The 23934-nt window shown below is 45.9% G+C and overlaps 1 protein-coding gene across 4 annotated transcripts in view; it reads right to left on the bottom strand.

Annotated features, from left to right (window-relative positions):
• Nucleotides 1-442: 442 nt before the first annotated feature.
• LOC308577830 (fragile X messenger ribonucleoprotein 1-like) overlaps nucleotides 443-23934 on the bottom strand; it is a 201500-nt gene continuing 178008 nt past the window's right edge. For 2 of the 4 annotated variants that reach the window (XM_081178221.1, XM_081178220.1), the window contains 3 exons: nucleotides 3108-3287; nucleotides 2407-2486; nucleotides 445-1003 (listed from right to left, as the gene is read on the bottom strand). In XM_081178221.1, the coding sequence (XP_081034347.1) occupies nucleotides 842-1003; nucleotides 2407-2486; nucleotides 3108-3287 (422 nt within the window). In that variant the 3' untranslated portion in view covers nucleotides 445-841. Of the gene's footprint in view, nucleotides 1004-2406; nucleotides 2487-3107; nucleotides 3288-23934 lie in introns of all 4 variants that reach the window. The other 2 variants (XM_081178223.1, XM_081178222.1) reach the window with 2 other exon arrangements.

Below are 23934 nucleotides of genomic sequence, written 5' to 3' on the forward strand. Positions count from 1 at the left end.
ATCCTGTCTTGTCTAAAAAGAAAACAAAAACGAAACATACAATCTCAATAACATAAACTGCCAGTATCTTCAGTGCAAAATAAATTTCTTATTCTTATAAACTGCCTTACTTGATGTTTATGCAAGGAAAACATTATTGAAAGCCTGCATTCTTCTATTAAAGTACTAATTGTTGGAGAAATTTTGCTACATATATTGTACATTTAGTGTTTCCAACTCATCTTCCCTGATTTCTGCATCCAAATACAGTACTCCTACCTGGCAAGATATAAAAAAGGCACAGTTCATAGAACTTTTTGCTATGAAAATGACAATTTTGTTATATTACATATATATTGAGGTTCACTGAAATATTGACAAAGTGAATCAAAATGTGAACTGACACAAGACATAAAACATAACTTTGTAATGTTTAAAATTAGGAACTTTTAATGGATTGAAAACAGAAGCCCAATTTGATTACCACAAACACTATTTATTCTGAAATTTGAAATTTAGCAGTGATTAACTAGATGCGTTAAAATGGTACAGCTGAACAGAAATACTATTGCAGAGTTCAGTATTTTTAAAACAAGCAAAAGGATTCTTTCATCATTTGAAATGCAATATGTAATTGAAAGCATTTTTTCAGAAGTTCAAGGTATTTTTTAATGCAAGTATAACATTTTATTTTGGGGGAACTGTATGCTGATGTTTAAAAAAGCAAAAAGATTTTTTAAAATATTCATTTCATGCCTGTGCCATCCTGCTTACTATTTGTCTTTGGCCTACTAAGTTTCTCTAATGTGGAATAAGTTTTACTCAAACAGTGTAGGAAATATGACTACTCCAATTATCAATTTTACGGTACTCCATTCACCAACAGTTGCTGACCATCCCCACTGTCTGACTTCTCTTTCTTCTGGTTACGATCTTTACCTGTGCGCAACCGGCTACCTTCACTGGACGTATTCTGTGCTGTTTTAGTGTGGACACTCCTTTCACTATTGCAGTCAATTTTAATCTGAAACAAATATGGTTATATAAAGCATAATCATTTGATAATTTAAAAAGGGACACGTATGAAGAGCTGCTGGAGGGCATTTCTTAGAAAAAAAGTTATTCCCCTGCCTTCTGCAAATGAAATATACAGTCAAACCTTGTTCCGCGTCCGCCTCTGCTTGCATCCGATTCTGCGAACGTCTGCGGCAAACCTGGAAGTACCGGAATGGGTTACTTCCAGGTTTGCTGCTCACACATAAGTGCTAAATCGTGCTATGCGCAGAAGCGCTAAATCGCGCTATGCACAGAAGCACTAAATCGCACCACATGTGTGCAGACGCAGCGCTTCAACATGCATCATTTTCGGGTTGTGGCGGGGCCTCCGGAATGGAGCCTTGCCGTAACCCGAGGTTCCACTGTATTCTAGAAGTGTACAGTTAAGAAGAATCCAAGTGAAGTACTTTTAACAGTGTTAAGGTGTGAAGGCTTGTATAAAGATCAGCATTTTCTGCAACATTTAATTCAACATTATATATCCTAGCTATTAGTTATTATGCAGAATTCATTTTCTAGACAAATCCAACAAAACTTACCTTTCAAACAAGATGCAAGCTTATTTTTTACATGTAAGCATTTAGTAGTAAAACTTGAACAGTGTTTGTTTCTTTTGAAATAAGATTAATTAAATGCATTTCAGAGTTTTTATGATGTCAGCTGGTCTAAAGTATTACTCTCCTTAACCCTTTGGAAATGATGCATCTTAAAAACTGAAGTACAGTCAAACCTCGTTCTGCGTCCGCCTCCACTTGCGTCCGCTTCAGCGAACGTCCACGGCAAACCCAGAAGTACCAGAGCAGGTTACTTCCGCGTTCGCCACTCGCACATGCGCAGAAGCGCTAAATTGCGCTGCACGCGCACAGACGCGGCACTTCGACTTGTGCCATTTTTGGGTTGTGGCAGGCCCTCCGGAACGGATCCCCGTCGTAACCCGAGGTTCCACTGTAAAATAATTTGGGGTGGTATCCAATGGTGTCTGTTCACTGATGGAAAGTAGTCACCAATAGAAGGGAGGCAGGCTGCAATTTTAGGTGATTCCCACCATTCCTGGCTCCAGCTCAAGGTGTCCCCTTTACCCATGTACATTTAGGGGTAACAGGGGACTGAAGAGGAAATTGCCAAAAAAATGTTCCACGCTGTCCATTCTGCTGATGGATTTATTCAGTCAGTGGACAAAGACCACTGGTTAACATACTATGCTGTTAATGAAGCAACTTTCAATGGCTGGTTTAAACACAGTAGCTTGGGGGGGGGGTGTCAAACTCTTGTGCAGACAAGGATGAGTATGCATGACTTCATCACTCCATGACTGCCAAGAGCAACTCCATGAATGCAGATGCTGATAGTACAGAGAGCATTTTCTTTTACCTGAAGTGACCCATCCATTGTTCTCCCTTTAGTATCTCTTGAATTATGTTGACGGTTATCTGTCCGTGACTGTTCATTTCCTGCACATCAAAATTGGATTTTAGAAAGGTCTTCCATGTTATTGCTTTGTTTTTTGTATATTTCCTTTTAAAACAATAAACTGCACTGAGTACACTGGTAGAAAACTTATATACAAATGCAGATAATGGAATTTCTTACATTTCTAGTCAAAAACCAATGTTGACACATTAGGACAGACAAAAATCACAGAAAAGTTTAGGAAAAGGGGTGGGAGGCACACCCACCTAGGCTAGGGTCCTATAGCAAACCTGGCTTGATAAATCCTAGGCTGTGCAATTTTCAGGATATATATTGTGTAGGAAGCAACCAGGTTGGATTTAGTGGCTTCCTTGTGAGCGGACAACTCTCGCTACTGCTTTGTCTTTCTTCTCTGTAGTCTCCTGCTTCTGGAAATGCCAGTTGCTACTTTGGCTCTATCATTCCTCAGTTCGCATGAAGTATAGTTCTGGTGTGATTTGGTTTTGCTCTGATTCAGTTTAAAGAGTTTCTTTCTTACATTTTTTTTTTTTTGCAAATCTATAGACTTCATTCTTTCATTTCAGACATATACCTGCTGCACAGGGCTTGAGTAAGAGTCCTAATAGCTCATCTGCCATTCAGCACCGTCATCATATACTCACCTTTGAAACATCCCCAACCTCTTCCTCCTTGAGCACGTGCACCTCCACCACGCCTTCGCCCATTTCCTCTGCGAAGGTAGCTGTCGCGCTCTTCTTCTGCTGGAGCTAATGACCAGTCACTAAGCTCATCTCTGTGATCAGACTCTGTTTCAGAAGCATTGGATGCTTCAGAGTTAGCTCCTAACAAGAGTTTAAATAAACCAAGACATACCATAGTCTACTTTCATGATATTTTAGTGGAAAAAACCAACTAAAAAACCACCAGTTAAAACTAGTCTCTCTCTAAGGAAAGAATTTATGATTGCTGCTGTAGTATTTTGCAGTGAGGACAATGTAAAAGTTCTAGTCTGGATTAATTTAACCAGTTTATCCATTTCAGAAAAGGGATCTCAGCTCTATTCACTAGTGTCAAAAATTGGAATGAATTAATTCTATGAGGGTTTTTTAAATAAAAAAAACAACAACTGTTTTGAGATAGGTGCAGTAAAGGTCCTGATTACATGTTACATGCATGGTGGCTGTTCCACACAATGACAACATAAAGAATGTGCACTGGACCTACTGTGAAGGTTCATTTTCTGCAAGGAATGGTGAGTTGTCCTTCCAACTCACTCTACTAGGCAGGAATATGCAAATTAGAGCTGTTCTTACCTTGCAGTGGGAGGGTGACCTCTCCAGTTGAAGGTATCCATGCTCAAGTAAAGAACCTACACACAAACCTTTAAAAATGAGTGTTCCAAACTGAAGGCACTCTCAGAAACATCACTTTGCAGCATACAGCAGAGATCAAATGGTCAAAAAGTAACTGTCTCAAAGAACAGAATAGAGAAAACTCCCCAAATGAACCACCGATACCCGGTTAGAGAGAGAACAACCAAGAAAAGAAAACAAGGGTGGGAGGAAGCCCTCAGCACAGATCAAACTCAAATCTCCTAGGGCAAGTAGGATCCCCTCCATTCCCTGCATAAAATGAACCTTCATGGTAGGTCCAATGTCACACTTTCTTCCAGAGAGGAGGGGATCCTTGGATGACAAAGATTACCTGATGATGGTGGCAGCTGAGGGGGGGTGGGGTGGGCCTGCCTCCTTACTGGGAAACTACCTATTGTAATACCCTCCTGCTGAAGGATGGTTTGGCAGAATTGTAAACATCCAGCTTACAATGTTTAACAAGGGTTGAAGCTGTCAACCAAGCCATGACAGCAGCAGAATAGCAGACCCAGAGATTTCGTAACATTTGGTGATGCAGCCAACAAAACAGAAGAGCTGACGATACCTTCTTCCCCATTGTTTGTGGCTGAAAATAAACAAACAGAGTCAGATGACAGGAAGGACTCTGTTCTCTTTAGGTAAATCCCTATGAAGATCCAGCGAATGCCATTCACGCTCAGAAGGAAGGATGGAAGGAAGGCAGAATAATGTCCTGATTTCTGTGGATTTCCTCCAAGAAATCTATCCCAGCAGCAGAATGCCAGGTCAGATAGACCCTACATGAGCTGCTATGTATGAAACTACAGAAAGCCATCTTGGAAGACAACACTCCAGAAATGACCATTTTGAGACAGCCACAGCCTTTCATCTGTCAGACTGATAGATAAAGAATGACCAGCTGCAGGTGCACAGCTGAGCTTTGCAATGGCAGATCCTCCTGGACTGGAAGAATCCACAAGTTTCGCACAGAAAGAATGATTAGACCCCCAAACTGTGGTCTCCCCAGTCCTAATGGGGCCACAAAGACCACTTAAGCCTACAGTTGCTGAATCTCCTGGATCACAAGAGGAATCAGAGTAAAAAGAGGGAAAGCTAATAGCGAGCCCCAAAGCCACGATACAATAGAAAATCTATTCGCTGCAGAGACATGGAAAGCACAAGATGAATGACAAAAACTGTGCAATGACTAGGTGTGTGGCGAGGTCTTCCACTGGCCAACTGAATGAGGAGCAGTGGGAGGTTCACATAGGCCCTTACCAACGGCTGCCCTGAACATCCAACCAACTACACCCAAAGGCCCAGAAATCTAGGTGGTTGTCCCCTAGTTGAGATGAGCATGCCAACTCAGACTGGCATCAGTAGACAGGATCAATCTCTGCATCTCCAGAGTTATTACCTTCAATAACTGGGGAATAATTCCTGCCACTGTAGCTCCCTCTTCACTGGATCTGGAATAGTTACCTGAATTCTCATCAACCAGGGGAAGAAATATTGGAATGGAAGCAGAAGCTACTGAAGGGACTGAGGGAGATAACCACCACCAGAGCAAGTCATGGCATGACACCATCATGTCCTGTAGCTAGGCCCAGAACGTGAGATGAACATAAGCTGATGATATCACCTGAGGTACCAGCTTGAATTCTCCAACCAGAGGAGAAAGAACGTGCCTAATGGGCAGTGTCAATCTTGGTAACAATACTCAAAAATGTTTTGACTTCTGTGAAAAAAGCTTCCCCTGTAACATGAAGCTTTTCACACCTTTGTGCCCTGGGTAGAACTTGTGTCAACCTAAGAGCCTGTGCAGTGCCTGCCATCATGTCAGGCTGCCAGAATAGGCTTGATGCTGTAAATCAGAAGTCGGCACAAGACTTGTAGGCAATTAACTTTTATTGCTTCACACCCAGAGAGCTAGGACACAAGTCTCTCTCAGCAGTCTTCCATTGTGACTCAGCTCTACTTAATCAATTTGCTCTTTTTTCTACCCTCTGTTCTTGAGCTGAGAAAGGGGAAAAGTACCGGGAAGAGGACTGTCTTGCCGAGCAGGAGACGCAGCCTCTGCACTCTCCCTATCAGAGTCTGTGCCTACATTGAGCCTCTCCCCTTCACCCCCACTCTCTGGCTCTAATGTTTCCCTGCTGGTTTCACCTGTTGATGGTTCCTCCCTGTCCCACCAGTCTGAACCAGGTTCAAAATCTCCTTCCAGTGTCACCCTCAGGCATCTCCTGTGCAACTGGCTGCCACCACTCTTCCTCATCCACCCAGTCCCTGACACATCACCCCCCTTGAACTGTAGTTCAAAGGGACATAATGGACGACAGGGAGACTCAAAGATTTCTCTTTCCTCTTAAGTAATAAAGAAAAAAAATATTATTATATTTGATTCTATTAGATACCTTTTCATAACTTTCCACACTGACTATCTGTCAAAGAAAAGAATACAGTGGTACCTCGGGTTACAGACGCTTCAGGTTACAAACACTTTGGGTTACAGACTCCGCTAACCTGGAAGTAGAGCCTCGGATTAAGAACTTTGCTTCAGGATGAGAACAGAGATCGCGCAGCAGTGGGAGGCCCCCATTAGCTAAAGTGGTACCTCAGGTTAAGAACAGTTTCAGGTTAAGAACGGACCTTCGGAACAAATTAAGTTCTTAACCTGAGGTACCACTGTAAAGAAAAAATTATCTTGTATTTAAAGCATATATATAATTCAATAGCGAAGTGTCAAGATATATGGAGAGTAGTGTCTGAACTTGTGCAGGGCTTAGCCTAATCACACATACTGAACAGTAGAAACTAAGTTCTACTTCTGGGTCGGCGCGAATGGCGGACGGACAGTGGGTTTGACAGCTCCGTCAAGCCCAGCATTGCAGAGGTCCATGGGGGAAGCATCGAGGTAACGCGTGTTGAAAATTCCATTCCTCCCGTGCTGCAGATGTGTGGGATTGTTACATGTCACATGTCTGTTTACAGAGACAGATTGAAATCCCAGAATCTCTGTTCTGTTTTCTGCTCATGGATTCGTTAGACAGTTCATTTGATAGCATAGCTTCACAGCTGGTTGTCTTACCCACTGCCGATCTGACAGCGCAACATGTATGTGCAGTTCTCCAAAATGAGGATGATCGCCGAAAAGCTGCAGGTTGTGTTCAGGGGAAGTTGACTGCCTTGTCACCCCAACCAATGATACAGTCACTAGATGACGCCAAAGCTCTGAAAGCAGTGAGGTGTTTCTCTTGCGGCAGAATGGGGCACATGCAGAGGGATTGCAGACAACGCCCAAAGGCCAAAGAGGAAACTGGCAAAGGCTGTAAAGGCTCAAAGAGCAAGAGCAAGAGCTCTGGCAAGCCTAAACCTGCGTAACACAAGGCTTTGGTCACACACTGTTCCAGTCCAACAGTCTAGGAAGCTTTCATCATAGATTTTGGGGTGACACGCCATCTTTGCAGAGACCAACATTTGTTTGTCACGTTTACGCCACAGAAGGGAACTGTGCACCAGGCAGACGGTCAGTCGTTGCATTCGGAAGGCATCGGAACTGTCTTGCATCCAAGTTGGTGGACCACGATTCACAACGTGCTTTTTGTTCCAGATTTGGCGGACAATTTACTGAGCGTCTCTCAGCTGACAGTGCAAGACTTTACTGTTAAGTTCAGTAAACAGAAATGCACCATCAGGAACAACGGAAAGGGCATTTTATATGCTGACTGTGTTAATGGCTTGTTCTTGTTGTCTTATTCTTATGATGATGCTGTTGGTGTTGATATGCAAAATAGTGAGACATATCATGCTGTGTCTACTAACAAAATTTTACATGCAGGTTGTATCCACGACCACCACAGAAGACTGGGTCATCTGATGCCTGATCTGGTCCAGGGGGTGTCTATTAAACCCTGCAAATTTCACATGAAATGTAAATCATGTGCAGAACACAAGGTCAGAGTTGCTCCAAAGGGTAAGGTATCTGGCAGGGAAGCCAAGGAGTCCTATCAGATTGTGCACACAGACCTTGTTGGTCCACTAAAGCCAACATTAGGCAAGGCAGAATTTTTCATGGTACTGATAGATCAGTTTTCCAGATATATTCATATTTTCATGCTTAAGCAGAAGTCAGAAGCATTTCCTAGATTCCAGGAATTCTGTGCTTGGCTGCAGAATGTTCACAAAAGACAGGTGGGTTGTCTTTTCACTGACCGGGGCAGGGAGTTCTGTTCTCAGCCATTTGAGGCTTTTCTAGCTGAGAAGGGAATCCAGCATGATGTTGCCAATCCCAGAGCACCATGGCAGAATGGTCTCTGTGAAAGGGCAAATCAGACTCCCCTACAGGGCATGATGCAAATTTGCCTGATTCATATTGGGCTGAATCTCTGAACTGTTTCACATATGTGTATAACAGAATTTCTTCACCAATAGGATGCACTCCCTATGAGAAGCTGTTTGGTAAGAAACCATTTGTCAAGCTCCTGAGAATTTTTGGTTCTGACATGTGGGTTCACACTCCTCAGAGCAGCAAGCTCAGCAAACGTGGTTTGCATGGTATTTTTATGGGATACGAGAAAGGTGCATACAGAGTGCTAATGTCTGACATGAAGACGGTAAGATTCACCAGAAGTGTTCAGTACAATGCAAAGTGGGGAGACAATGCGGGACTCTTCCAAAGTCACCCTGATGCTGGTGAGGGTGAAGAATCTGATGATGACACAGGTTCAATTGCCAGTTCAGGGGGAGGTGGTAGTGCTGCTGCTGACAGTGACAGTGAATCTGACACGGCAGACTACAAAAGTGCGAAAGCCTCTCTCAGACCGTCTGAAGGGTCTGACACTGAATTGGAGGAACCACTGTTCACCATAGGCCACCATTCTCCTAAAGAGGAGAAGCCTAGCATGGAAGACTTGCATATAGTACGCAACAAAGGGTAAACAACCCAAAAGGTATGCTGAGGAGTTTGCTAAAACAGCCAAAGCAGATACAGCTGTTGTTAGTAACTCAGAGAAGGTTTGGGAACCTTCAAGCTTCTAAGAGGTCCAGAGTTTAACCTCAGAGGATGCTGAGCCATGGTTAAATGCCATGAAGGCTGAACTTGATTCCTTAAGAGAGGAACAAAACATGGGAACTAGTTCCATTGGTACCAGGGATGAAGCTGGTTGATAGCAAATGGGTCTTTAAGGCCAAGACAGACCAGAATGGCACAAAGCCAGATTGGTCACCCGAGGTTTTTCACAGGTACCAGGTCAAGACTATCATGAGACCTACTCACCCACCGTCAAGTATGAGAACATTGGGCTTATGCTCAAAATTGCTGCAGAGAAGAAACTAAACATTTTGCATCACAATGTGAACACAGCATTTTTGTAGAGAGACCTGGATGAATTAATTTATATACTTCCACCTGATGGAGTACAGGTAAAGGAGGGATTGGTTTGTGCTCTTAAGAAATCCCTGTATGGTCTCACACAGAGTGCCCGGTGTTGGAACTCTAAACTAACAGAGACATTGTTTTCTCTAGGTTTTCACCAAGGCAAAGCAGATCCATGTGTGTTTGTCAAAGAGGAGGGGCAAAACAAACTGTATTGTGTATGTTTTGTTGATGATCTTTTCTTTTGGAAAGATCAGGCCTTATACAATGGCACCCTAGCTCAACTGAAGTAGCATTTTGACAGGAAGGATATTTGTGAGGTAACCAACTATCTCTCTCTGGAGTTGGATAGAAACCAGGGAGCTGATATCATGGTACACCAATCACAGAAAATTGCTGATGTATTAACCAAACTGAACTTGGTTGATGCAAACCCTGTGGATACACCAATGGTGACAGGTTTTCAGTTAGATGATACTGATGAAGCATTTTCTGATGTTACACTGTACAGATGTGTTCTAGGTAAGCTAAATTTTATTGCCAGGTGTTCAAGACCTGATTTTGCTGTCAGCACCAATTTGCTGAGCAGACACGCCAACAATCCTACGGTTAAGGACTGGAAAGCACTGAAGCGCATAGCATGCTACCTGAAGGGTACCATGCACTACAGACTGAAATTCACTAATCAGAAGTCTGGAGGTCTTGTGACATCACAGATGGCAAAAGCACTTCCGGGGTATGCTACATGTACAACCAGTGTCTGTTTGACTGGTCGTGCAAGAAGGAGACAACAGTGAGCTTAAGTTCTTGTGAAGCTGAACTTAATGCACTGTCATATTCACTTTTGGATTGTGAATGTAAGATGTCCTATACAGGTTTACCAAGACAACAGGTTGTGTCTGTCTTTGCTAACTTCTGAGGGATGTAAGCAAAGAACCAAGTACTTGCAGATAAAATTACATTGTGCAAGAGAGTATATCCAGAAAGGACTCATTCAGGTATCCTACATGCCAGGAAAGGAAATTCCTGCAGATCTGTTGTCAAAAGTTGTTGACACGGAACAACTTCAGGTTTATGTACAGCAGTTGCAGTTAGGCTGAAATACTGAAGCGGGTTACATGAAATGGGGGAGGATGTTGAGAATTCCATTCCTCCCGTGCTGCAGATGTGTAGGATTGTTACATGTCACATGTCTGTTTACATTCCAGCACTGATTATTGGAATCTTGTGAGTGGAAAGGGAGATATGCTGTTTCTGCTCTGCATAGCTATTGCTTTTGCAGTTCTTTCTCCGAGGAAGACAGAGAGAGAAGCCATGTTTTTCTTTGTTCTGTTCTGTTTGATTTAATTTGCAATAAATTAGGCTTAGAATGTTACTCCTTAAGGCTAAGCTTCTGTTTGAACTCTGCTAGTCGTGTGCTCATGTCCTTGGATATGGGTCACATCAGCATGAAGGGAGACCAGAGAATCCCGGGTGATGCTACATTGGGGGGGGGGGGGAGGCACCAGCCTTGGCGTTATCACCCAAAAAGCCTCAAAGGAAAGTTTGAGGTGTCTAGCGGTCCTGCGGATCGCATCGGCAGCTCGGGCTCCGGTCTCTGCCTCTGCTCTGAAAGGAGTGTGTGGGGGAGCTGAGGAAAAGCTGGCGATTTAGGCACCAGTGCGGCTCTGCAGAGCAAAGTCTCTGAACCAGCCATCAACACCTACCATTCCAATTCAAGCTGATTAGCAAGGTGAGAAGGAAATTAATTGTTAATTACTAATTTGGCAAAACAGGATAAAAAGGAAGTCCACTCCCGTTTCTGGGTATTTAAACTGCATGAAAAACTTTACAAGTGAAAAAGTTGCAGACTAGCCTTGAAAGTTAAAACAGCTAATGGCTGACAAGGACAAAGGATTTTACAAAGCTCTTTAAATACCAATCTGGATACTTTACAGACCTTTAAAATGTTTGTTAACTTGAACTATAGACCTGAACTTGAAAGTGCATTTGAACTTGACACAGACTCTGTAATATATTAATATTGAACTTGGAGACAGAAGGGATTAAGAAAGAGACACTTCCATTAATTTGGAAGGGTGTTAATACCCTCTTGAAGAAATTGGAGATCCTGGGGTCAACACCGTGTCAACTTTTAATAAGCAAGACTGGATTACACATTAAATTCTGTCAAAACTTCTTTCAATTATTTTGGAACTACAATTATATGGGAACACTGATCTATATTTCTACTGGATATTGAACTATCTATGAAGGGAACTGAATCACCTGCTCCTCTTTTTATTTTATTTTATTTTTAAGCTTTTAAACCAAGTGGATTTGAAAGAACCTACGGTTTGGACTATTTTACTTTTCTTTCTCCATATATACTGCGTAAAAAACGGTTATGTACTGTCAATTACTCAGCTATCACTCTTTTTGATACAACATAAGTACTACAAAGTACTAATACCTATATTGCATTAAGCTTTTCCAACTTATACCCTTACATTTTAGATTAAGATAAAGTAGAAGTGTATGAATGTTTTATAGTATGAACTGAAGTGAAACAGAGTATGTTTTAGGCTCTGTGAAGTGATCTTGACAAGGCCTGATAAGGCCAAGCAGCATGGCACTTGGTGGGGAAGCTATGCTGTGTTTGTCTAGCTGTAAAAACAAGTCAGCCAAGGCTGGGAAATGGCTGCTGTAAAGTAAAAGAGCAGATACGGCAATGAAAAAAGTACCAACGCCAACACCAGGCAGAAAACCCTCCGTCCAGGAAGACACAAGATCTGAACTGGAAGATCTTTTTGCAGAATTTAAAAGGGAGATTAGTAGTGATTTTTAAAAGACTGTAAATTCATTAGCTACACACACTGAAAAAAAAATCCAAAACAATGTTAGAAATTAAGGGACAAATGAAGGAATAAAATGCTAGAACCACCAAGGTAGAAACAGGATTAAAAGGGATGGAGGAGAAAACCAAACATACACAGGAGGAGGTGAAAGGGGTGAAAGGGGAACAGGAAAAACTGAAGGTAGAGGTACAAGGAGTCTATGTAACTCAGGAAATGATGTGGGATGCTATGGCTGTAGCAGAAATGAAGCAGAAGGAACTGGTGGTCTGCCTAAGAAATGTGCCAGAAGAAGGTGAGCAGGACTTAAAAGAATACTTGAGGCTTTAGCAACATGGCTGGAACTGGATAAATAAACCCTGGACAACTCTGTGGACAAGATCTATAGAATTAAATCTAAAATGCTGCAGATGAGGAAAATGCCAGGAGACTGCCTGGTATTTTTGAATTCAGAAGCTATTAAAGATAGAATGTTCCAGACCAACAACAACAATAATAATTTTTATTTATATCCCGCCCTCCTTGGCCAAGGCCGGGCTCAGGGTGGCTAACACCAAATATATAATACATTAAAAACACAAAATCAAACAACTGATTAAAATACAGCTCAAAATCACAGTGAAATCAAAATAAAATTAAGTGGACAACCCACAAATCACAGCCATGAAGGTAAGAATATTAAATATTCGTCAGGCCCGGTCACCTGTGCTGGTCCCATATGGGCTGATAGAAAGAGCCAAGGGGGCCACTTACATACAGGGTTTCATGGAAAGAAGGGGGTCAGACTGGGCCTGGACCAAAGGCCTGGCAGAACAGCTCCTTCTTGCAGGCCCTGCGGAAAGATGTCAAATCTCACAGGGCCCTGGTCTCTTGTGAGAGAGTGTTCCACCAGGCCAGTGCCAGGGCTAAAAAGGCCCTGGTCCTGGTCGAGGCCAGTCTAACCTCCTTGAGACCCGGGACCTCTAAAGTCTTGTTATTTGCAGGCCATAAGGTCCTCTGTGGGGCATACCAGGAGAGGCAGTCCCGTAGGTACGAGGGTCCTAGGCCTTATAGGGCTTTAAAGGTTAAAACCAGCACTTTAAACCTGACCCTGTACTCCACCGAGAGCCAGTGCAGCTGGTATAGCACTGGATGAATGTGGTCCAGCAGCGAGGACCTCGTAAGGAGCCTCACCGCGACATTCTGCACCCGCTGGAGTTTCTGGGTGAGCTTCAAGGGCAGCCCCGCGTAGAGCGAATTACAATAATTGAGCCTGGAGGCGACCATCGCATGGAACATTGTGGCAAGATCAGGGCAAGAAAGGTAAGGGACCAACTGCTTAGCATGGCGGATGTGGAAAAATGCCGCCTTTGCTACAGTTGCAACCTGCGCCACCATAGAAAGGGAGGCGTCGAAGGTTACACCCAAACTCCTAACAGAGGGCGCTGGTACTAATTGAGCCCCCACAAGGGATGGGAGTTAGGCCCCCCAACCCCATGTCATCCCAACCCAGCCAGAGGACCTCTGTCTTCGAAGGATTTAACTTCAGTCGGCTCCCACGTAGCCATCCAGCCACAGCTTCCAAGCATCTGGTCAGTGTGTCTGGGGCCAGGTAAGGATGGCCGTCCATCAACAGATACAGTTGGGTGTCATCAGCATACTGATGACAACCCAGCCTGAAATTCTGGACAAGCTGGGCAAGGGGGCGCATAAAGATGTTTTAAATCATTGGGGAGAGGATTGCGCCCTGCGGCACTCCACACACCAAAGGGTGTCATGATGACAACTCCTCCCCTAGCAGCACCCTCTGTCCCCGACCTGAGATAAAAGAGTGCAGCCATTGTAGGGCTGTGCCCTGAAACCCCACGTCAGCAAGGTGGTGGTCCAAATGTTCATGGAGGACCATGTCAAAGGCTGTTGACAGATCTAAAAGAATCAGCAGTCCCGACCCACCTCAATCCAGCTGCCTACGAAGATTGCCTGTTAGGGTGCCCAGAGCCGCCTTGCTCCCATAACCAGGGCGAAAGCCAGACTGAAATGTGTCCAAAGCCAATGCTTCATCCAGAAACCTATCAAGCTGTTCAGCAACCGCTCTCTCAATTACCTTACCCAGGTATGAAAGGTTCGAAACCAGGTGGCATTTGCATAGCTCTTAAAGATGTTTTCTTTAAGAGCGGACACCACTGCCTCCTTCAACTCCCCTGGGAAAAACTGATGATATCACCCAGGGGGATCTGCACCTCGTCTGGACATGCTCTAATCCAGTGTTTCCCAGACGTTGCCTGGTGTGCCGTGGGAGGGAGGCAGGCGAGTCGGGCGGCGAGAGGCGGGGCGGCGAGGAGAGGCCGCCCAGCGCGGGGCTCTCGCCGTCTGCCTGCCTGGCTGCCTGCGTGGCGCTGACGTCATGGCGCTGTAACGTGCCCCACATAGGCACACGCGGGGCGGCGAGCGAGCTCCCTCCCACATCCCATCGCCGGCTCTGCACCAGGCGGTAGAGCTCGGCGAAGTCGCCGCGCTGGAAGGCCAGCAACGCGCGCGCCTTGGCCAGGCTCTCGCCTGCCTGTGCCTCCAGGCATGGCGCCTCGGCGTCGGGCGGCAGCGAGCCCAGGAAGCGGCCCAGCCGGCCGGGGTCGCCCGCCTGCAGCAGCACCTCGCACACGCACGAGACCTGCTCCGCCGAGAAGCGCGGCGAGCGCGGAGGATCGGGCGCGGCGGAGGCCAGCCCCGCGCTTGGAGAGGACGCAGCAGCCGTCGCCAAACCCGATCCTCCTCCTCCTGCTCCGCCGCCGTCCTCTGGCTCTCGGCCGGGAGGAGCCTGCGGCGACAGGGCGGGCGCCGAAGTTGGCAGAAGTTGGCGCGCCTCCTCGGCAGCGCCTTCGTCCTCCCCCTCCTGCCTCTGCTCTCCTCTGGCGGCGGGGGCGCGCCGCCCTCCCCGGCCGGGGGGCTCGGCGGGGCCCGCGGGGAAGGAGGCCATGTTCGCGGCGCGCGGGATCGCGGCCCCCCTCGCCCACCTCCGGCCCGCTCCCCTCCCCCTGCCCGCTGCCCTAGCCGTGCGGGTCTCCTCCCCCTGCGCCACCGTCCCCTTTCCACATCCTAGGAGCTGCGGTCCGCCTACCGCCCCCGGGCCGCGGCGCGGCTCCCAGCCCGGGCTGGCCTCCGCCTCCTGGGACGTGCGCCCACCCCCGCGGCCCCCCAAACTTCGGAGCAACTCTCCAGACGCTTCTCCCCCGCCTCGGTCTCCCTCCTTTCCACTTCTCTTCCCCCCTTCCTTCCCTCTTTCTTTCTCTTTCTCTCCCACCCGCCTTTCCTTCTATTAACTTTCCTTTCCCCTCCCTTCGTCCTTCCTACTTTTACTCCTGGGCTCCTCCCCCCTTTGCGCAGCCACAAATCAATCTCTCTCTCTTTTTCCCCCTCTCTCTCTTCTTTGCTCAGACGGAAAAAAGCGCCGCTTTTTGGAAATCCGGACTGCTGTCCCCGCTGAAACGATACTTTAAAAAAGGAAGAACCCACTGGCTCTTATTTCTGTTTAAAGCAGTAGATCCCGAACTCTTTTGGCCCACTGCCCCCTTGGTTCCACATCCCCCAGTGTCCCCTAGGCTTACTCTATAGAAAGCATTACAGGGGTTAACGCGGCTCGCTAAGGAAGATATTAATAGAATTCTGCATTTGGGGGGAGACCCTAACAGTCATCTACCATTACCTTCTATGCTGTTACTATTTTTTAATTTTTTTTTACATAAGTAAAAAGTGACCTTTCTCCATCTGGCATGGTGGTGTGCCTCGAGATTTTTTTCATGAAACAAGTGTGCCTTTGCCCAAAAAAGGTTGGGAAACACTGCTCTAATCAGCCAAGACGGGTACAGTCAAGGAGGAGGGTAAGCAGGCCTTCCAGCTCAGAGGAGTCTGTCCACATCGGCTGGGAGTATCCGATTGAAGTGGTCCAATATTGGACCCAAGAACAGTTCTGTTATTGTATCCAAATTGGCAGGGAGGTCACAGCAGAGAAGCAAGACTTTTTCCGCAAAAAAGCTCGCAAATGCCTCATAGCTATGTGTCAGATTAGTATTTAAATTTTGTTGTTCCTCTGGGGACATTAAGGACCTAATTATTCTAAAAAGTTGTGCTGGGCGAGAGCTAGTGGATGCAATGGAAGCTGAGAAGTAAGTCTTCTTAGCAGCTTTCACTGCCATCTCATAGGCTTTCATAAGTATCTTTTAAGATGTTCTTGAGGCTCCGTCACGAGCACACTGCCATACTCGCTCTAGACGTCTGAGGTCCAGCTTCGGAGCTCGTCGGTAAACCAAGGGGCTCGGTTTCGATGGGGTCGAAGGGGCGTCTAGGTGCGATCTCACTGATGGTCGCCAAGAGTCGGTTATTCCAGCTCTTGACAAGCTCATCTAATGAGCCGTCAGGGGGAGCAAGGTCCCGCAAAGCCTGACGGAATCCATCAGGATCCATCAGCCTCCGCGGGCAAACCCAAATAGGCTCGCCACCCAAGTGGGGGGGGGGGAGAGTCAATCCTGGCTTTCATAGCGTAGTGATCAGACCACGGCACCTCCACAGGGGAGGCCATGATCATATCTATACCTGTGCCGAAGATCAAATCCAGCGTGTGGCCTGCTTGGTGTGTGGAGCCCGAAACAAACTGGGAGAGTCCTAATGTCGCCATGGAAGACACCAGGTCCAGAGCCCGTGAGGAGGGGGTGCCATCAGCATGGACGTTGAAGTCCCCTCAAACCAATAGGTTAGGGAACTCCAAGACCCAGCCTGCCACCACCTCAAGCAGTCATATAATAATAATAATAATAATAATAATAATAATAATAATAATAATAAATTTTCAATACAAACAACAACCGCAAAAGACACATACAACAAAAACCATAACACTAATAACACAATTTGACAATTCAGATTTGAATACATTCATATACCTTTTTAAGATTTTCCCACCTTTCCCTCCTCCCCCTACTTCCCACCACTATCCGCCTTATCGCTTAAATATTCCTTCCAGATTTCTTCATATTTATCCTTTCTTAATTTGCGACAACATGCAATTCATTCGTATGCAGCTAATCTGAACAAATTATCAATCCATGTGCTCAATGAAATCTTTTTGCGGCTCTTCCAATTCATCAAAACAAGTTTTTTTGCTTCTAATATAGCACGGTACATCCATATATATTTTTTGGCCCCTTGTAATCTCCCACGTTTCCGGAATATAATTTAGAATTAAATTCAATTTCACTAATTAACAATTTCTCTTTATTACTCTTGCTATAAATATCCTCACCTCGCACCAAAATGATCTTATCATTGGGCAGTTAATCATCATATGTACTAAGTTCGCATTTTTACTCCCACATCTCCAGCAGTTGTCTAAACTTGTTATTTTCTTCTGGTATAGTTTTGCTGGAGTCCAGTGGACTCTGAATATTATTTTCTGTTGAGTAAGTCTTAGTCTTAGATCCATAGAGGCTATTTCTGTTGATTTTATACTTGACATTTGTTATCTGTACCCCTAACTCTTCACTCCATTTTTGTCTATCATATTCTAAATTATATTTCTTCCTGTTGAGTAGGGTTGGATATAGCGCAAGTGTAGAGTTTCTTGTTTTTGTTGCAGAGATTAAATCTTGTAGCAGCATGGGTGTTCCCGATGCTGCTATAGCGTGAGGGCCAAACTGCCTTTCCAACATATGTTTCAATTGGATGTATTGCCATTGTGTTTCACTGGTTAATCCATACTTTACTTGCAAAGTCTTATATTCCACAAATTTGTAATTTTCATCAATTAATTGATTCAATGTCAAAATACCTTTTTCCATCCAATTTTGCCAAATTATTACTTGATTTCCAATTTTTAATTTTGGGTTGGCCCATATTGTTAATTTCTCATGCTGATAGGGATCATCCTTATTATTTTTATTTATATTCATCCAAATTTTTATAGGTGCTTTAATAGTCTCCAGGATAATAGGATATTTCATAAAATTTAGTCCACCCTACAAGAGATTCAAAGAAACTATATTCCAGAGTAGCCCAATTGAGATTCCTGCTAGCTCTCCAATCACTAGTCTTACTCAGAAGGTAGGCCTGGTGATATAGTTCCAGATTTGGGAGACCAAAGTCACCTTCCTTAGTTGGAAGTTGCATTTTTTGTAGTGATATTTTTGAACCCCACAGGCACGATCTACATAGCTGATTTATTTTTTGGAAGTAACATTTGTATTGGTAATCCCCTAAGGGTGTATAAAAGCTTTGGAACCACATTCATTTTGAGGACATTAAGCTTTCCCCAAAGGGAGAGGTTTAGAGGTCCCCACCTTTCAATATCAAAAGAAATCTCATTTATAATTTGATTCAAATTTAATTTTACAATTTGGTCTATATCATTATACCCAAGTATTTAATAAAGTCTTTGCACATCCGAAATTGATGGTTTCTATACAATGTAGCCCTTGGCCCAACTGGTAAAATCTCTGATTTTGTCCAATTTATAGAATATCCCAATATTCTGCCAAAGGTTTTTATTTTCTCCATAGTTTTTGGAATTGTATCTTCTGGTTTTGAAATAAATAAAAGGATATCATCTGCAAATAATACAATTTTGTAATTATCTTAGTTGTGTTTTACACCCTTGATATGCTCATCCTGAATTATTGCTCTTGTTAATGGTCCCAGGCAGAGATTAAATAATAACAGAGAAAGAGGACATCCTTGTCCCGTTCCTCGATTTAAACTAATCAAATTCAAAATTCTTCCATTTGTAACAATCCGTGACATTGGGTTTTTACAAAATATTTTAATCCAATTACAGTATTCTATAGGGAAACCAAATTTACGTAACACAAACCCTATGCATTCTTTATATATTCTGTCAAAAGCCTTTTCTGCATCTAATGACAATATCATAAACGCCTGTTCATCTTTGTTTAAATTTATCAAATCTATTGTTAATCTGATGTTATCTGTAGCTTGTCTTGTTTTTATAAAACCTGTTTGAGTAAAGTTTTGAACAACTTTCTGTAATTTTGCCGCCGAATTCATTATTGATATCTACTGATGAGGTTGCTGCGATGTTATTTTCATTTCTTATTAAGGGTATTATTTGGTTTGCTTTCTTCTGTTTTAGATGATTAGCTAGAATTTTTGTCAGTCTTTCTCCCTGTTCCCAATATATTTGTCTTAGACTTAGTAGGCTGAACTCAATTTTTTGAGCTAGTGTATTATTCAGTTCTAATGTTGGTTGTTGTATTCTTTCATATGTAACCGTAGATGGGTTATTTGCCATATCACCCTGTCAGGGAACTGCCATCGGAGGAACAGGTGGGGAAAGGGCTCACGGAGGCTGAGAGCGACTCAGCAGCTAAAGCAGGAACTAGCAGGGAGAGAGGTGGATCTCTGAGGGAAAGCGAGCAAGAGGGAGGGCTCAGGGACACGTCCAGCGAGAACAGTGGGGAAGTGTCTGAAGCTCCCATAGGGAGACCCATTCCTCGCCGGAAGCTGTCACGCCGCGAGTCCCGAAGACGTGTTTCCGTTAAGGAGCTTTTATGCTGGAAGCGCTTCCGAAAACAACCACTGTCGGAATCTGCAAGCGACTAGAGCAGACATGTCTGAGGAGCTCTGTCACAGACAGAGGTTTGTGGAGTTGCACAAACTCTGAGGGACTACGATTTTACGCACAAGCAGCTCATCATCCCATCACAGCATTCCGACAGTCTTTGTAAGCTGCCTGTGCAGGAGAAGGCATCATGAGCGACCCAGCCGGAACCGGAGAAGCAGGAGTTGGAGCGGGTCCAAGCTTGGAAGAAAGGTACCGAGCGTTGGAAATCGAACTGGCGCTGCAGACGGCGAGGCTTGAGGAGAGAAGGGCTCAGGATGCAGACAAGAAGGGGTGAGCCACCCAGTTCACCAGAAAGGTACCAGGATTGGTGCAGAAGTTTGGGGGGGACCCCAAGGACTACCATGCCTTTAGAACAGAGATGCAATATGCCCTCAATGTGCAGTTTGATGAATTCCCTGACAAGGAATCGCGAGTGGCTTTTGTGATTGGGCATCTTGAAAGGGGGGCGAGGGACTGGGTTAGACCCCTGATGGCAACGCATAATGACGTCCTAAAGGACACCATGAAGTTCTTTCGTGCAATGGATCTCATGTTTTCCAGCGATATTGAGCAGGGAGTGGTGCGCAGACAGCTAATGGCTTGCAAGCAGGGAAGCCGATCTGTCCATGAGTACTGGACTGAGTTCACCATGCTGGTTCACAGATTGGGGTGGGACTTATCGGCAGCACCCATTCAAATGCTATTTGAAGAAGGCCTTGCTTCGGCTGTGAAAGACGAACTTTCCCGGGGTCCTAGGGCGGATTCTATGGATCAGCTGACCAAATCTGCGCTGACCATAGGAGCGCGCCAGGAGGCGAGAGCTTTGGAGAGGCGGGAAGGGAAGGGGGAACGTTGGAAGGAGTTCCGCATTCCAGACATTCCAGAGACAACTTTCCCGCCGGCAGAGCCGATGGAAATCGGAACAGCGCACGCACGCGCAGTTTCAAAGCCCAGTGAGGGGGGAAAGAAGGAGGGAAAAGGCGCCCGGAAATGCTATCTCTGCCAACAGCCAGGTCACTTTGCCAGAGTCTGCCCCCAGAGGAAGGAATGGCAAGGGATGGTGGGAGCTGTTGCGGGAAGAGAGGAGGAAAAACCGGAGCAAGTAAAAGCCAACGCCTGGTTGCCACCGTCGGGGCACAGCAGCCAGGCCAAAGAGCAGTGAAAGTGCCCACGCCACAACCTCCTAAACCTGCCCTAGTGATAGAAGTGTCGCTAGAGCTGCAAAATGGACACCCCCTAAAGATAAAGGCGCTGTTGGACTCAGGCAGCTCCTGCAATTTCATGAGCAAAGAGTTTGCAGCTGAACACCAGATACAGACTATCCCTTTAAGCAACCCCCTGCAGGTGACCACGATCGATGGCAGGGAGTTGTTGGGAGGAGAAGTCAGCTTGCAGACCGTCCCAATGATAATGAAGGTGGCAAGGCACACAGAACTGATAGCGTTTAATGTGGCCACCTTGGGAGGAGCGCCTATTATTTTGGGGATGAGCTGGCTAGCGTTACATGATCCGCTGGTGGGCTGGCATCAGAGAGTGGTTTCCTTTGGTTCAGCACATTGCTTAGAACACTGCAAAGGGGGGAAGGGTTCAGCAGGGGCCCAAGCCACCCTAGCAGGGACGGAAGTAATGGAGAAAGTGAAGGTACCACCACAATACGCAGATCTCAGCGACGTGTTCAGTGAGAAGGAAGCTGACCAACTACCCCCGCATAGACCCTTTGACTGTCAAATCAATTTACTCCCTGGGGCACAGCTTCCTGTAGGCAAGTTGTATGCCATGTCAGACAGAGAAATGCAGGAGCTAAGAGAATTCATTGACAAGAACCTGAAGAGAGGCTTCATCAGAGAGTCCAGAGCAGTGGGAGGTAGCCCAGTGTTTTTTGTGGATAAAAAAAACACGGACAAGCCGAGACTTGTGTGTGACTTTAGGGGGTTAAACGCAGTGTCAGAACCCTTGGCTTTCCCTATGCCCAGGATTGACGACATTTTGACCAGGGTGCGGAAGGGAAAGATTTTTAGAAAGCTGGACCTAAGGGGGGTGTACAACCTGATATGTATAAGGGAAGGGGATGAATGGAAAACCACCATGTTCACCCCTTTGGGGGCGTTTGAATATCTCGTGATGCCATTTGGCTTACAAGCAGGCTCGGCGTGCTTCCAATCGTTTATGAACCACGTACTGGGGCCTTTGCTTTACAAGAATTGTGTGGCCTTCCTAGATGACGTGTTGGTGTATTCTGAGAATGAGGAGCAGCATGTGAGAGACGTCAGAGAAGTGCTGAGCAGGCTGCTAGCCAACCGGCTGTGGGTGAAACTGGAGAAGTGTCAGTTTCATACCAAGGAGGTGGAGTTCCTGGGGTACCGCCTGTCAGACAAGGGATTGGCCATGGATCCCGGCAAGGTCCAGGCAGTGCTGGAATGGAAAACACCCAAAACAAAGAAGGATGTGCAGAGGTTCCTAGGGTTTGGGAACTTTTACCGTAAGTTCATCCGAAACTTTGCCCACCTGACGGCGCCCATAACGGACTGTCTCAGCAGTAAGAAGAAATTTGTTTGGACTGAGGAGGCGGAGCGAGCTTTTGAGGAGCTAAAAAGGGCCTTCGCCTCTGAAGAACAACTTCTGCATGTGGATTTACAAAAAAAGATGAGAGTCGAAACAGACGCATCAGACAGAGCCATAGGGGCGGTGCTTCTTCTGCAGCCAGGGAAGGAGGAGTCAGAGTGGAGACCGTGTGCCTTTTTTTCGCGAAAGCTGAACAAATCCGAGAGGAACTACACGGTGTACGACCGAGAACTTCTTGCTATTCATGAGGCTTTCCGGAGATGGAGGCACCTGCTAATTGGCGCACAACATAAGGTGCAAGTGTGCACTGACCACAAGAACCTAGAGTATTGGAGAACGGCACGAGTGCTCAACCAACGGCAGTTGAGATGGGCCCAGGAGTTCTCCAAATTTAACTTTGAGATTTGTTACGTGCCAGGCCCAGAGAACGTTAGGGCGGACGCTCTCTCACGCAAACCTGAATATTTGGAGGGGGAGGGAGCACCCGAAGAAAGACATGTCATTCCAGAGGACCGCTGGGTGTGTGGGGTGGCATTCGTGGGGCAAAGGGAACTGGTAGAGGGAACGGAGAATGATGAATACGCCCAGGACAAACTCAGGGGTCTCAGGAGGGAGGGAGATAAACCCGGGGGTTTTGAGGAGAGAAACGGGGCGTTGTATTACAAGGGAGCGTTATATATACCTGAAGGTGATTTGAGGGAGAAGGTACTCAAGCAGCTGCACGATAGCCCCACAGCAGGGCATTTTGGGCAACACAAAACCATGTGGCTGGTTACCAGGGAATTTTGGTGGCCCAAAGTCAGGGAAGATGTGCGGGAGTATGTGAGAGGGTGTGACCAATGCCAGCGAGCCAAGGGGGAGAGGCGGGCACCGGCAGGGTTATTAGAACCGCTACCCACACCTGAAAGACCATGGGAAGCAGTGGCAATAGATTTCATGACTGATCTGCCAAAGTCCAGAGGGAAAACAGCCATCATGGTTGTGGTAGACCTGTTAACCAAAATGGCCCACTTTATAGCCTGTTCACATGCTGTCACGGCAGAAGAAACCGCTAAATTTTTTGTAGAAAATGTGTTTAGGTTGCATGGCGCCCCCTTGAGGGTGGTTTCAGACCGAGGGAAACAATTTACTTCCAGGTTCTGGAGGAAGCTCATGAGCTTACTGCATGTAGAGGTCAATTTTTCGACTGCCTGGCATCCTGAAACCAACGGGCAGGCGGAAAGAGCCAATGGCATCCTCCAGCAATATTTGAGGTGTTATGTCAATGACAGAGAGAATGATTGGGTGGAGAAGCTGGCGTTGGCGGAATTTGCCTACAACAATGCGGAGAACGTGTCCACGGGGATGAGCCCCTTTTTGGCTAATTACGGGTGCCATCCCAGGGCTTTCCCGGGGGGGGGGGGAGAACTGGAGCGTTCCAGCTGCCGAACAGTTCATAGAAGAAATGGAAGCGATCCATCGCCAGCTCCAACTTAACTTAGACAGCGCCAAGGAGGAATATAAGAGGCAGGCAGACAAAAACAGAAGAGAAGGTGAAACCATTAGGGTGGGGGACCAGGTGTGGCTGTCAACCCAAGGGTTACCATTCAAAGGGGGTTGTAAGAAGTTAAGACCCAAAAGATTGGGTCCCTTTGAAGTCACGCAACAGGTCAACCCAGTGGCTTTCAGACTCCGGTTACCGAACCACATGAAGCTGCACCCAGTTTTCCACAGGTCGTTGCTGTCACCGTATAAAGGGGACAGAGAAGGGAGGGTCACTCGGGGACCAGCAATGGAGGAAAG

This window comes from Podarcis bocagei, assembly GCF_964188305.1.
Source record: "Podarcis bocagei genome assembly, chromosome: W".
NCBI classification, from domain to species: Eukaryota; Metazoa; Chordata; class Lepidosauria; order Squamata; family Lacertidae; genus Podarcis; species Podarcis bocagei.